This window comes from Micromys minutus (assembly GCF_963924665.1).
Source record: "Micromys minutus genome assembly, chromosome: 11".
NCBI classification, from domain to species: Eukaryota; Metazoa; Chordata; class Mammalia; order Rodentia; family Muridae; genus Micromys; species Micromys minutus.
This window is the reverse complement of record NC_137980.1, coordinates 44,675,353-44,690,402: the sequence shown is the minus strand read 5'-3', so window position 1 is coordinate 44,690,402 and position 15,050 is coordinate 44,675,353. Positions and strand designations below refer to the sequence as shown.

At 41.8% G+C, this 15,050-nt stretch overlaps 1 protein-coding gene across 1 annotated transcript in view; it reads left to right on the top strand.

Moving 5' to 3' along the window:
- Window positions 1-15,050, top strand: part of STK4 (serine/threonine kinase 4) — a 70,592-nt gene that overhangs the window by 33,739 nt on the left and 21,803 nt on the right. The window contains exon 10 of the mRNA XM_080925145.1: window positions 7,337-7,494. Coding sequence (XP_080781271.1) covers window positions 7,337-7,494 — 158 coding nt within the window. The remainder of the gene's footprint in view (window positions 1-7,336; window positions 7,495-15,050) is intronic.

Here is a 15,050-nt window from a genome sequence, read left to right as displayed (position 1 = left end):
TTGGGATGAGCCAAAAAGTGCAGAGCTTAGTGCCTGAATATTCATTCAAGGAGCCCAGCCAGACCACAGACTAGGATGTGAAAGTACCAGATCTTCGTGTGACCTGGGTGACGGCTCAAGGCCCGCAGTTTTTGGAATGTAAGGCCCTCCAGTGTGGTCATGTCAGTCAAAGGAGAGCCAAGAATAGTCATGAGACCTTGTGTTTCCCGGAGGGCAGTGGTGCAGTGGCAGGGAGAAGGAGTGAGTCCAGCAAAGCTCTGGGTGCGGGCGTGAGAGATGGGTCAGCTTCATCCACTAGTGATCCAGCTCCAGAGCCTTAAGGTCTGAGTTGCTCCTCTGAGCTGCTGGCTCTTGCTTAGAGAGGAATTGAGATGCACTCTCTAATACTAATTTAAATGGATCTATAAGAAAAAGAAGCTGATTAGGTATGTCTACTCTAAGAAATGTCAGTTTTAGTATTTGTTAAAAAGAACTATTCAGTACAAGCTCTGAGATATTTTCCTAGGGATGTACTACGCGTCACAACTGTAATGTACTGGGACTTAAGTGAGACATTTACTGCGGACAAGGAGCTTACAGGTTAAAAACGTAAGATGGTGTCTCACTGTTACTGTGTAATGCTGTAAGTATGCGCTCCACTTTCTAGTCCTTTGTATGAGTAGAATATACCCCAGATCATGGCCTTTGGTAGTGATGTGATTAGTTGAGGAGAGAGGCCCTCTGCAAATGAAGATAACAGAGCACTTGCTGAGGCCAGGGAAGTTACAGAGAAAGGCTAATGAGCTTGTGAGAGGGTGGTAAAGAGAAAGGTAGGCAGGGTATATTGAATATTGAAGTTGGCTACAGCAGATGTAAGTGTTGGTCAACTTTTAAATGGAACTGAGTGCCCAGATAAAGAGTTTTAACTTGATACTGTTGTTAATTAAGGGTGTATACCAAGACAGTCTAGTCAGGAAAGTTGACCCAGTCTCAGGAGATTGATGCAGTACCAAGGGATGGATCATCTTTGTTGGTGACTGTTGTATCTTCAGGTGGCTCTCCCCTGGGCTCTAGCTGAGAGCCATTGACATTTCTGAGCTAGAGTTCTCTCTTGTATCTGAACGCAGCTCATTAGCATTAATTCGGCTTGTGAGCCTCTGTCTAGAAAGCAAGTCAGTTCATACAGACGCAGTTGCCCTGTTACCAGGAAGAGGGTTTTTCTGGGCTCTAGGGCATCTCACAACCTTCAGTTCTTAGTGGTTTCAAGAACATCCAAATGTTTGTGGTTACATAGACTTGGATAATGACTTTATATAAATGAGCGACTAGATACATCCGAAACCCATAGCTGCTCCATAACAAAAACAAACCCAGAAACCACATTTCAAAAACAAATCAAACCCTCTATGATGCATTTACATTGTATTATAGCTCATTGTTTTAAAATGGGAACACTGGGGTATTGCTGGAGTTTTTGTTTTTGCAAATATTTTTTCATGGAACTCAGAGGAAATTGTACCCGCTTTAATACTTTGAACAGAATTACTACTTAGATTAAAACAAGTTATGGTGAGAATTAAGGAAAGGCTAGGTTGACAGTTGTGGTTCAGTTAGTGATAGTTCGAAAGTGAAGAGCCATCAGGTTTGGAATCTGGTAGATGGACATGCCAAAGGAGATAGGAACTCCAGTTTTGGTCACGCTTCCGTGTAGTATATCTGTCCTGACATGTTGTATGCCTGTCCTCACATGTAGTATGCCCATCCTGACATGTAGTATGTTCTGACATGCAATATACCTGTCAGGAGCACATTGTAGAGGAAGGGGTCTTGTCTCTTTAGCTCATGATGGAGTTATGGATATAATTTATGAACCATGGAGTTTACTCATTCAGAGATTTAGTATTCATGTGTGCATAAATACTACCAGTATTTAATTTTTAAAGTTTTATTACTTTAAACTGGGTGGTAAAGCATACAGCTTCATAGATTCTAGCATGTTGACAACATCTTTCAAGCAGAGCCTCTGTTAAATCCAGGTATTTGATACTTTGAAAGCCATGCTCACCCAAGTGTTAGCTACTTCTTCCTCTTCCTCTGTGCATTTGCCGATCCTGGATCTTAATGCAAATGGATGTAGACAATATGCTTCTCTTTGGGTCTGACACTTGTATAATTCTTCCAGGGTTTAAATAATTTTTGTTGTTGTATGTGAACATGTGTACATGAATGTGTGTGTGTGTGTGTGTGTGTGTGTGTGTGTGTGTGTGTGTGTCTATGTGTCTAAGGCTGTGCGGGGGTGGGGGAGGGCCAGAGGTTAACGCTGGGACTCCTCTTTGTTTGTTGAGTTGGTGGATGTGGCAAGGCTGGCTGGCTGGCAGCTCCAGGTCTGCCTGCACAGTGCTGGGAAGAAGACTTGTGCTGCTGCACCCATCTTTTTTACGTGGATTCTGAGGATCTGACCTCATGCCTTCATGCTTTTGGGGTAAGAACTTCACAACTTAGCCATTTCCCCAGCCCAACTTTCAAGTTTTCTTTTCTTTTTCTTTTTTTTTATGTAGATATACCACACACCTGCTATTCAGTTGGTGGACATTTGGATTATGTCTTTCTGCCTTTTTCTTTTTTTTAATTTAATTTTTTGTATATGAGTACACTGTTGCTGTCTTCAAACTCACCAAAAGAGGGCATCAGATCCCATTATATATGGTTGTGAGCCATTATGTGGTTCCTGGGAATTGAACTCAGGACCTCTGGAAGGGCAGTCAGTGCTCTTAATCGCTGAGCCATTCCTTCAACCCAGCTTTCTGCTTTTATATAACATTTTCCAAAGAAAAATAGAGACACAGCACAGGTACTCATCATTTCCCTCCTTTGCCTGCAGGGTTAGACAGAAGTAGGCCACCGTCGTGTAGGAGTGCATTTATTCCAGCATCAGATAAAAAGGATCAAAGCAACATGTGGCTGTTTTCATAGTTTACCCAATCCATTCTCCTTCTGGCTTCAGGTTTCCTGTATTATCATTCAGCTGACTGTGTTCATTTCCTCTGCTACATCTGAAAAAATACTCTATTCAAGTTGAAACAAACCCTTCCCTGACCAGCTGAAGTCCAGGAGCTGAAGAGGACAGAGCAGCCTAGTCTTTAATCAGCGTGGGGTGGTTTCCTTCCCAACTCTCAGGCTTAGTGCTTGACCATCCAGCTCAAGGCTGCTGAGCCAATGGTTCAAAGATAAGGTTCCTGGGAAGATTCCATCTGCCCACTCTTTCTGCTCTCAACTTAATGGCAATGCAAGCATGTCAAGAATCTTCATTTTGGTTTCAGAGAACTCACCAGATGGCATACAATTCACAAGGCTTACAACCTGTTCACATTGTTTCTTGTTGTCATAGCTAGAAAATCTTAGGCGAACATCTCATCCATAAAACAGGAATCATAATATCCTTCAAACGATTCTGCAAGGAGTTAGTGAAAATCCACTGTGCTAAGCACAGCACTGGGCAGGTCCAGTTTGTACAAGTCTCTGTACCTCCTGTGGTAGTCAGGACGTTGGGATAAAAGCCTAGGTGTTTGGTAAATTCACACCTGGGCTTCTAAGGGAAATGCTTTCTGTGGATGTAAGATCTCATGTGAGTGAACATACTTGGGGAAGGAGAAAAGAAGATTGTTAAAAATCATTTAGCTTTTGCTGCATAACAAAGTAGTCCAAAATTTGCTGAATTAAAAAAGTAGCCATTTTATTTAAAACATGATTCGGTAGGTTCAAAAAGATTTGCACTTGGGTATTTCTTTTGGTCTGGTCTGGTTGGCTCAGATCTGTGGGCAGTTGGGCCAGTAGCAGCTGGTCTGGCTGAAGTGAAAGCCTTGGTTAAGATGCCTGCTGATTAGCACCTCCATGTGGTGTTTTATGACTAGGAAGCTCTCTGAGATTTATTAGCAATGCCATTGAGTAGATGTTGAAAGTCTTGTCAGGCTATATACAATCAGGACTAGAAGTTTAAATCATACACCTTCTAGGGTAGGGACTATATCTATCAATTTGAAAAAAAAATCATGGTAAAATGTGCACAGTATAAAACTCCAAGCTAGGAATTGGTCTGCTGTGCTATTTACCTCTTTGGTAATTCGATGTATGTAGACTTTGTTTAGCCATAATTAAATTCCCAAGAACAGTATGACTTTCATTTTCAGTTTATATCTGAATATGTGATTAGATGAAAAAGTTATCTAATCATAAAACATAGTTTGGAGTGGGTATCTTTGAATTCTAACTCATGTCAGGGATCATCAGGTCCTTGGCATGTATAACGGAAGATGAAAGCAAAGGCGTTGATAGAATTTCCTATTTATGATTCTTAGTTGTTGAAAGAGACAGAAAATGGCCTTATTTGTTTATTTTTTCCTCCAAAATATTAGAAATCTTTAAGTGCTTGGGGAGAGCTGTTGTCAAATAAGTAAGTGAATTATGAGCAGAGCAAATGCCACTTGTCCTCTAACAGGGACAGCAAAGGATATGTTATATTTCCTAGTGGTCGTCATTCTTGTGAGGTTTTCTTTTTTCTTCTTCTTTTTTTTTAATGGAATGATTTAAAATTAAGCCACAAGGCTTTTTAATCTCATCTCTGACCTAAAGATTTTATTTATACATATTAATTTATATTACCCTTAATTTCTTTTGAGACAGAATGTCAAATTGTCTAGCACAGTTTGACCTGGAACTCACTGTGTAGCTCATGCTGCAAATGTCTTTTGGGTGCTCAGTGTTTCCGAATTGGTGGTGATGGTTCTCCCCAAGGTACCTCTTGAATGCCCATTACATTAGTTTTTAAAAAGTGAATATTTAGGTGGTTAAAGTAATCTTAGGTTAATGCATTAGTAATTTTTTAGGCCACAAGATATACATGGTTTGAGGCTTAACAGAAATACATAAAATTTAGCAATAGCCCCGTTTAGTAAGTGTTTGAGCATGTTTGAATGGTCATACGAGTCCTGCTAGCATTTATAAAATAGCAGGGAACGTGCTACAGACACTTCACTGGATGGAATTCCCCTCGTTATTAGGGCACCAGATCCTGCTTTCTCCAAGAGGAGTGGGTGTGGAGGTGTCAGTTTGGAGACATCAAACCTTTCCTGTTGGTTGCTTCTAAGAGAATCCCACAGCAGTGTCCATACACTGGAAGCTACAAGAAATCTTAGGAACATTTAGTAGAGGAACTTAATTTGGGGTCTCCAGGCATCAGCTCCAGATATTGATGGAGTTGTGGCTTGTATGGGCTACTGAGCATAGCCCCATGTGTCTGGTTTTGTCCTTCATGGGAGAATTGGGTCCACTGAGACTAAGCAGGGAGTCTTGAGGGACAAGGGAGCAGTGTGGATGCTGTGCTCTCAGGTGTGCTGGTGCTGCTGAGGTGGCGAGAGGCAGGTTTCTAATGTGGTTACCATGTTTTGCCTGTGTCTGCTCAGCAGACTCTTAGCTGGTTGGCACTGGTTTTCTGATACTCCTTGCTCACGTGTGGGGTTCGGTGAAGGTCCAGTGTGCAGCTGTTTCACAGCCTGTCCTTCCTATTGAGTTCCCAGAGAAAGGAACTGAGCAGAGAACGTGGCTTCTTGTCTCCAGTGTCTCAGTTTTACAAGTTTGTTTTGTTGTGGTTCTTATAGTACTTCAGTATACAATAATAACAAAGTTTAAAAACTAACAAAGCAAACCTGAGAAGACCTTGTGTTTTCTCTAGAACACACAGAACGGTGGTACACCATGTCTTCCTTGTGTGATTGGTGGGTCTTAGCAAGGCCTGTATGTGATCCCCTGTAAGAAGGGAGCAGCAACATAGCCATGGTAGTGCTGCGCAGTGGGCAGGCCTGGGATCGCTTGACATGGGTGGTGGGGAAAGAGCACGGATGTCTGAGGCGTTCATCTAATAGTTTGGTGTATTTTTCTCCATGTATAGGATTTTACACAGTTCAGCTCATGCTACATATGATATTATATTCCATATAAATCATATGTAAAGAATATTTTAAAAATTACTTATGGGCCAAGCATGGTGCTACATGTCTTTAATCCCAGCTCCTGAAAGGCAGGGGCATCTCTGAGTTTGTAGCCAGCCTAGTCTACATAGTAAATTTCGGGCCAGCTAGGGTTGCAAAGTGAGGCCCTGCCTCACTTAAGTAAATAAACAAATACAAATAAAAAAAAAAAAAAACAGAAAAAGTTATATAAGGCTATGAGTGTACATATGTGTGTGTGTTATATAAAAGTTATATAAAGAGAAAGTTATATAAGGCTAGAGCTCAGTGGGAGAACACTTGCCTGGTATGCACAAGGCTTTGGATTTGATCCTTAGCAGCAGAAGAATGTTACATAATAACATTTCCCAAGTGGAAGGATTGTCCTTAATGTGTGTGTGCGCGTGCGTGCGTGCGTGTTTTGGATGGATATTTGTCTTGGTCTTTCATCTGGACTGTGAGCTTATTAAGGAGTAGTTGCTTCCCGTGCTGTTGTCTGTCTGCTCCAGTGCTTACAGGGAACAGTGACTGTTATTGATACAGACAGTTTGTTTCTGAAATGTTTTCAGTTTAAATATCTCAAGAATTATTTGGCTCTCTTGGCCTCTCTTGCTCTTGCAGCCTTGCTCTCCCACTCCTACCCCTCCACTTCCCTTTCCCTTCCCCCTCTGTCCCACGTGCTCATGGCCGGCCTCTACTCCTCTACTCCCTCTCTCCCTCTCTCCCTCTCTCCCTCTCTCCCTCTCTCCCTCTCTCCCTCTCTCCCTCTTTCCCTCCCTCCCTCCCTCCCTCTCTCCCTCCCTCCCTCCCTCCCTCCCTCCCTCCCTCCCTCCCTCCCTCTCTCCCTCTCTCCCTCTCTCTCCCTCTCTCTCCCTCTCTCTCCCTCTCTCTCCCTCTCCCTCTCCCTCTCTCTCCCTCTCTCTCTCTCTCTCTCTCTCTGCCTCTACCGCCCTCTTAACTCTCCCATGACCTGAATAAACTCTATTCTGTACTAAAAAAAAAAAAATTATTTGCTATAGGAAACCAATAATAATAAAAAGAACAATAATAAAAAGAAGAACAATAATATAATTTTTACTTGAAGTTTTCTCAGAATTATTGAAGTGCCCAAATCTTTTTGTTTAGAAACAATAACCTGGGGAAAGCATTGATATATATTATTATAGGGGGACATCACAGTCTATTTCCATAAGGAATATTTTGAGTGAGAATTTGTGTTTTTCTTTAGCTTCATCAGAATATTTTATGAAGAGGTTTTTATCCAGAAGAAAGAATTGACCCAGAGCCGTAGCCCTCGTGGGCATCCTGACCACATACATATTCCCTTTCACCTTCTGTGTTTTTTTGGTTTTCAGGAAGAGATGAGACCATGCAGCCTGCAAAACCGTCTTTCCTTGAATACTTTGAACAAAAAGAAAAGGAAAATCAGATCAACAGCTTTGGCAAGAATGTATCTGGCTCTCTGAAGAATTCTTCAGATTGGAAAATACCTCAGGATGGAGACTATGAGTTTGTGAGTAGAGCTGAGGTTGAACGGTGGTGCTCCTGGAAGGGAGTGGTCTGTGGTGTTGCTCATCCTGTCCAGTCAGCTCACAGGGCCCGAGCCTTTCAAGTGCCCATAACTGCTCTCGGCAGCAGCTCCAGGGCCAAGGGCCTCACTAGTTTGAGAAAACACTTTTACTGACTTGTAAAAAGTTCTGGGATCCCTGACTAATGACTTTTTTTTCCCCTTTTAAAAAAATCCTTCATCCACTTTCTGTTTCCTGTTTTGTCAAGGTTGAAATGATTAGGGATAAAAGAAGTACTTGATAACCAAGTGAAGAGGCAGCTGTCCTTAGTAGTTCATTTGGGATTGTGATCTTTTACTTAGGAGTGAGTATTGGAGGGAGGATAGAGTATAGGTAAGAGAGTAAGGATGGGAACTCTGCAGGTATCCAGAGAAATGGCTTTGCGTGTATCTTCTGAATGGATATTGAGTACTTCTTACAGAACTCTGCCTACTGTTGTGAGGCAGCGTAGACTCAAGCTTTGAATTGTGCCGCTTGCTCCTTCATGTTGCCTGTGGAGTTGTCTTCAGTGTATTTGTAAAGATTGATTTTCCTAGTTTACTGGTTCTTTAAGTAAGCCTGTTTGAATTTCAGTCAGCAGATCACATCATTATTGCCATACAGTACGTAAGAGCTCTTAGGTCTGCACTCTTGTCTGCTTCTTCATTTTCAGATGCCTTAGAACTAGTAATCTTGGGATTCCAGTCCCCCGAATACTGTCCCCATTCTTAGGTCAGTACTAAGTGTATAAAGAGTTCCTTTATCTCTGCTCTGGTTTTTTCAAGGTGAGCTATTGGCTGAGAGTGCGGTGGTTTGACAGGCAGGCTGTTTCTACAGAGAGCTTGGTCCTCAGCGTGCTTTAGTGGAAGAAGGTGATGTCTAGTTCAAGGGGAAGCTGGGCCCATGAGTGGACAGACTAGCAGCTGTCTGTACTGTGCTACAGCTCTTCTAGTCCAAAGGCTGGGGCAGCATCAGCGCTCACAGGCTGCTCTGAGTCTGTGTAATACTACAAAGTTTAAATCCAGTTGCCTGTGTTTAAAATTTGAGATATTTTACATAAAATGCTATTTTTCCAGCTTGTCCCAGAAACTTGGAAGATCTGGCTATGTGCTTTATTACTACTGGATGATGGTTATTTGGGGTTAGTAGCAGCTGCCCTGCTTCAGTGTGGCTTCTCCAGTTCCCCACCTTATCTGGCCAGCTTCACTCTTTTGTACTCATAGACTGACCTACCTAACACTCTCAGATACTTGCTATTAGGGCTCTTGCTCCAAATCCAGATTTTGGACTTAAATATAACCGAGCCAACCTGTCCTGACATAATTTCTCTGGTTTTACTTTAGAATGCTAGGAGAATTTGTTAAAGAAACATGCGACACAGTGTGCATGTGGAGGAGAAACACACGCACATTGCAGCATACATGTGGGGGTCAGGACACTGTATGAGTTTGAGTCCTCTTTCCACCGTGTAGTTCCCAGAGACCCAGTTCAAGTGCATAGGCTTGGTGACACTGCCTTTTACCCACTGAGCCATCTTGCCAGCCTGAGACTTCTGTTTTTAGAAAAGATGTTTTTATGTGTGGATCTGTGTGAGAGAATGTGCACATGAATACAGTGCCTGCAGAGACCAGAACATCAGACGTCCTGGAGCTGGAGTTACAGGCAGTTGTGAGCAACCTGATGTGGATGCTGGGGGATGAACTCAGGTTGTCTGTGAGAGCGGTACATACTCTAAACTGTCCCCTGAGAATTTGTTCTTTAAAATCCTCTTTTAAGGGCATTTCATAGTTGAGTAATGAAAGAAGGTGAGATTAGGATGTACATGAATAATACTAATGATCAAGGGAACGCTGTCTCTAAGGCCTTCATCTTGTAGCCCTCACCACAACCCTGAAGCAAGGCTTTGCAATGGTTAGTCTAAAAGATGGCTCACAGTACAGAGTGGTCCCTACACCAGCAGTTGACCAGGAGGTACTGAACTAGAATCCGAGGGCAGTGCCAGGTGGTGGTGACACTAAATCATGAAGTCTGACCTAAAAGATTCTCAGAGTGTATTACTACAAATGAGTTTCTCTTTTTCTTACTAGTTACCATAGTGAAAGAGGCACAGCGCATTGTGGGAAAATTCCTTGGACAATCTTATTGCAAACTTCAGAGATGTATCTGTTTGGCTAACTAACATATTTACCTCAGCAGCCTCAGAGAGAGGCTTTCTAATTCTAGACAAGCAATACTTAGTTATGAAAATGATACTCTCTTTTCTTCTGTGGAGGCCATTGCTTTTTTCAAAATTAACTTTTTGTCCAAAATGGAAAATGGGAAATAATTTAATCAGAAGTGGCAGAACTTGATATGGAAAAACCTTCATATTTTCATCCAAAATTGAATACTTATCTCATTTCTAAAATTGGATTGCCTCACTTACCAAGTTGAAAGAAAACCTTCAGTGATTCCCTATAGTGTTTAAGATATAAGCAATTACTTAGAAATGCAGTAGTCTTTAAAAGTGATGTTTCTATACACAGATCACAGTTTTGAAGAGACTATTCCTTTTTTTGAGAACGCACACATTTTCATTTGCAATTTCTAATTCCACATAAAGCTTTAAATTTAAATCCAGTTTGGTTCATGACTCTTCAAAAACAAAACCCCACTCTGTAATACTTTAGTTTAATTTGCCAGCTCAGTAGATGCACAAGACAGAGCCCGCGTTTTCATTAAGTTCACAATGAGAGAAATAAACACAAGCCCGGTAAGTTCAGTAAATACGATCAGTTAAGATGCACTAGCAGCTAACTTGTAAAGCATGGTGAAAGAGAAGATGGAGGAGGCCTTGTAGAGACAGAACATTCAGGAAGACACAAAGAACAAGCTGTTGGGAGGAAAGGGGGCTCTTCCCAGACTGAGCAGTCCACAGACACAGATAGATGGGTGGATAAAGCAGGGGCAAAGTCAGTGTCTGGAGCTGAGTGACAAGAAATGCAGACACTGGAGATCACAGTAAATGTGATTAAAGGTGCCTGTGTTCTAAGTGTATATAAAAGATAAATCTAAATACAGTGCTACCAAAAAGCTCAAATTAGAGAAATAGAAAAGGATATACTTAACAGAAAATGGATGACTACCTCTAAATAAGAAGAAAAAAAAAGAAAGAAAGAAAGAGGAACCATAGTCGTTTGTTGGCCTGCTCATGCCCGAGCACAGGTGTAGTGGGCGGGGAAATCTCTGTCCTTAGAAAGAGAGCACATGGGTATGTGGGAGGAGGAAGCCTGGCAAGCATGGGCTTAGGACTGGGAAAGTACTCATGACTAAGAACTGAGGGAGCATGGAGGCTGGGATGGGCTTTGACAACCAGACCTCTGTGTCCCTGGAGTCTTATGTCCCTCCATCGGGGGTAAGGAAAGCTGTTCTTTGGGCAGATGGCAACTGATTTCACTAGTTCTTAAGGAATGTTGGATTTTATCTAAACGCCAGAAACCTTCCTATAGTGCAGATTGAGCTGGGCTTAGATTCAACTTTGGATCTTGTTGGTAGGCCTGCTCTTTTTGGTGGGGGCATGGGGTGCCCTTTTGACCTGACAGGACCATATAGAATATAACAACAAAAAGTGGTACTCTGGAAGGTGTATAATTTTTGATTCCAAGAAAGACTGTAGTTAAAGCATTAAATAGGATAAAAATAAGAGCATAATTCAAAGAAATGGGAACGATTATTTATCCATAAATCCAAGTCAGTTTTTTGGGTGGGACTTGGCTTTGATTGAGTTTAAAAGGGTTACATAATGGCCTATCCTATCCATCTTTACTGCATGACCTTTCTCTATGCTTTTCTAATAAAATGTGGTGATAAAGTTTTTTATAAATCATCCTGTAGGGGCTGGGAGTTGTGTCTTAGTGTTAGGAGAACTTAGTATAGCCTTAGCCTGTCTACCTAGCATGAAACTCTGGCTTTAATCCCCACCACTACACACAAAACAAAACAAAATCAGGAGGAAAAAGCTGCTGTAAGAAACACTATAATGACCCATGGGAAATTGTGACAGGCGGAGGCCCAGTTTGAGGCTAGCCTGGACTATGAGGCAAGCCCCTCTTAGAAAAGCAGGAAACGTGGGCAGGTAGCTGAGAAGAAAGCAGGAACCTCAGCAAGAACCTAGGGAATGTGCCTAGATGTCTCACTTGAAAGTTTTTCCTTTTTTTAAATTAAAGGTTTATTTTTATTTTTTAATGTATGGGTGTTTTGACTACATGTCTGTCTAGCACCAGATGTGTTCATTGCCTGAAGAGGTCAGAAGAGGGCATCAGATCCTGCATAACTAGTTACTGATTGTTGTGAGCTGCTATATGTGTCCTGGAAACTGAACCTGGGTCCTCTGGAAGAACACCCAGTATTCTTAACCACTGAGCCGTCTTGCCAGCTCCCTTTTAGTTTCTTGAGACAAGTTCTGGCTTGATACATAGCCATGGCTGATCTTGAGCTCCTAATTTTGCCTTAGCATCCCACATGCTGGGATTATAGACATGCAGCACTGTATCTGGTTGGAAGAGCATTTTGAAAGGCGATTGGCCTTCTCTAGCTAGAGGAGGAGGGCAAAGGTGGTGTGAGGGGAGGGAGGTGAGGGCTGTTCACAGTAGTGTCTGGAGTGTGGAGTGTGAGCAAACAGGAAGGCAGCCTTAAGGAGAGACCTCAGGTTGAGGTCATTGAGTACACAATGTGCCATCCTCCCCCCAAAACATTTCCTTGAATTGACTTTTCCTGGGTGTTTGGGGAGATTAAAATAGACTCCTAATGCAGCCCAAGACTAATCTCTGAAGTCATGTGATAATTGGTTCACTAGGGTGTTAAAACTGCCAACTGTTATCTCAAAATTGATTTTATGAAAGTACCAGAGCCTGAACATTGATGGCTCAGAGTTTCTAGATTATTATAATCCAGTAATTGGCCATTTGTAGGATGGAACGATAAATTTTCATCTCGAGTTTTCCTCAAGTTTTGGTTTTTTTTTTTGAAACTTTATCTTAGTCATGTTTATCTAGATTGGGACACTGACCCTGATCTTGAGTTGAGATTTCTTTGGGGTTTTATGAAGAGGCTTTACAGGATAGCCACTCACTCAGTCTTTATCAAGTTTCACAGTTTGCTTTTAATTATGTATACACCTTAGAAATCAGACACTGGCTGGGAGTGAGACTTTTCGGCAGGGATGCTTTGGGTGTCCGTACTTAATACTTGCAAGGGCACATTGTTGTGCTTTCTGGGAACCCAGATATCTGCAACTTAAGCCTTTATCTGCTGTTTTATGGAAACTAAAGAATACTCTAAAGCCTTGTGTCTGAGCTTATTTTCCACCTGCTCCACATGAATTTTAAAAGTTGGCTCTTTTTCTTAAACACACCAGTCTCCGTGGTAAGATGGAATCTGCTGTCTTGATCTAGTTACAGAGCCAGTTTACTCTGGTTGAGTCCTCTGTCCCCCATTCTCCACCTTTCATCTTTGGCTTGTGTTTGAGTAAATCAAGGCAGGTATATATTATATTATGTCTAAATATTTTATATGTGTGTGTAACTATAAGAATATAAAATTTTTATATAAATATGTAGAGATTCCTTTAAATACAGAAATGCAGTGTACCTTTAAAATTAAAAATAATATTTAATGTCATAACATACTTGTTACTGTTTAGTTTTCTCCCATCATGCCTTTCAAAGTTTGCTTTAGAACTCTAAGAAGATTACTATGTGACAAATAGTTGCTGTATTAATTAGGATTCTCTAAATGAATAGATTTGCTAGAATGATCATTTATACATACATATATATATATATATATGGAAAGATAGAGGAGGGAGGGAGAGAGAGAGAGAGAGAGAGAGAGAGAGAGAGAGAGAGAGAGAGAGAGAATATTAACTAAAACCAGGCAGCTGGGCACACCTGTGAGGAATTTTCTTTGGTTGGATTATATATTTTATATATAATATGTATACTTACTATATAATACATATATGTACACACACATAGTTATTAAATTAGAGTGGCTTACAGGCATTGTTCTGAGGAGTCCCACAATGGCTGTCTCCTGATGGGAAGGCCAAGGATCCAGTCATTTTTTCAGTCTGGATTTCTCAGCAGTCCCAATCTGGAGCTGGAGTCCCAGGGAAGTGGATTACTGATTTTCAGTCTATGTTAGAATCTCAAAATAGATCATAAGACAAGTGGAGGGACATAGCATGGTATAGATGAACTTCCCAGGGCACAGAGCAAAAAGCTGTTCCTTACATGTCCCTTTATGTGGGCTGCCACAGAAGGTATGGCCCAGATTTTGGGTGGGTCTTCCATCTCAAATCGTCCAACCAAGAAAGACCCTCACAGGTGTGTGCCCAGTTAGGGGTTGGTTAAGGTCAGATGTAGTCAGATTGACAGTCAGGATTGGCCATTACACTTGCTTCTTACCGTCACTTCATAATCCCTCGTTCTCACACACTTTGGTTCTGTTGGGATGACCAGTAGTTGTTCCTTATAGTCAGCCAGATTTCTGAATATCTGATCACATGTGAGCTATCCTTTTAGTAAGTTCTAACTTTCTTATATGTGGGTATTTCAACGTATAGCAGGAGTTCTGAGGATGCCTTTGTACTTCTCTGCATTATTGAGGTCCTCAGAGATCTTTTATTTGTGTGTGTTTATTTTATTTCATCTATTATATCCTGACTGCAGTTTTTCCTCCCTCCCCTCCCCACATCTCCACACCCCACCTCACCCCGCTGCTACCCCACCCTAACCTCCTCTCAGAAAAGAGCAGGCCCTTCCAGGGACATCAGCCAAAGATGGCATAACAAGTGACAATATGACAGGCACGTATTCTCACATCAAAGCTGGATGAGGCAGCCTAGTAGGAATAAAAGGGTCCCAAAGGAGGCAAAAGAGTTAGAGACAGGCCCAGCTCCACTGTCTGGAGTCCCACACGAACACCGAACTGCATACCCATAAAATATATGCAGAGCCATACAGGCTCCCTGATGTCTGTGAGCCCACCTGAGTCTCTCTCATTTGGTTCTGTGGTTCTCAGTTGCTACGGTGTCCTTGATCCCTATGGCTCCTCCAATCCTCCTCTTCCTCCAGGTAACAGAGGATGTTCCGCTCTGTATCCCTCATGACCAGGAGGCTCCGCTAGTGTCACCCCTGTAGATCTCATGGACTTTCTAATGTACTAGGTTTCTACCTCTCTCCTGAGATGTGTGGGTTGCATCTGTTGATACTTGACAAAATTTGAAACTAAAACAGGTAAGATTAAACCTTAGTTTTAACCCCCTTGCTTAGCATAGGCAAGGCCCTTAATGTGAAGTACCCTCTACCCCCCAAAACCCCAGTTTTAAGCATCTCTTCTTCTAAAGCAGAATAAAATGGTTTATTGGTTCATTTAAAATAGCAGCAAACCTATTACTCATTAATAAAGCATTTTTATGAAAAGACAGGATTCCATTCTACGAGATGTGTGCTAGTGACAGCGTGACCTTGCTGTCAAGTCT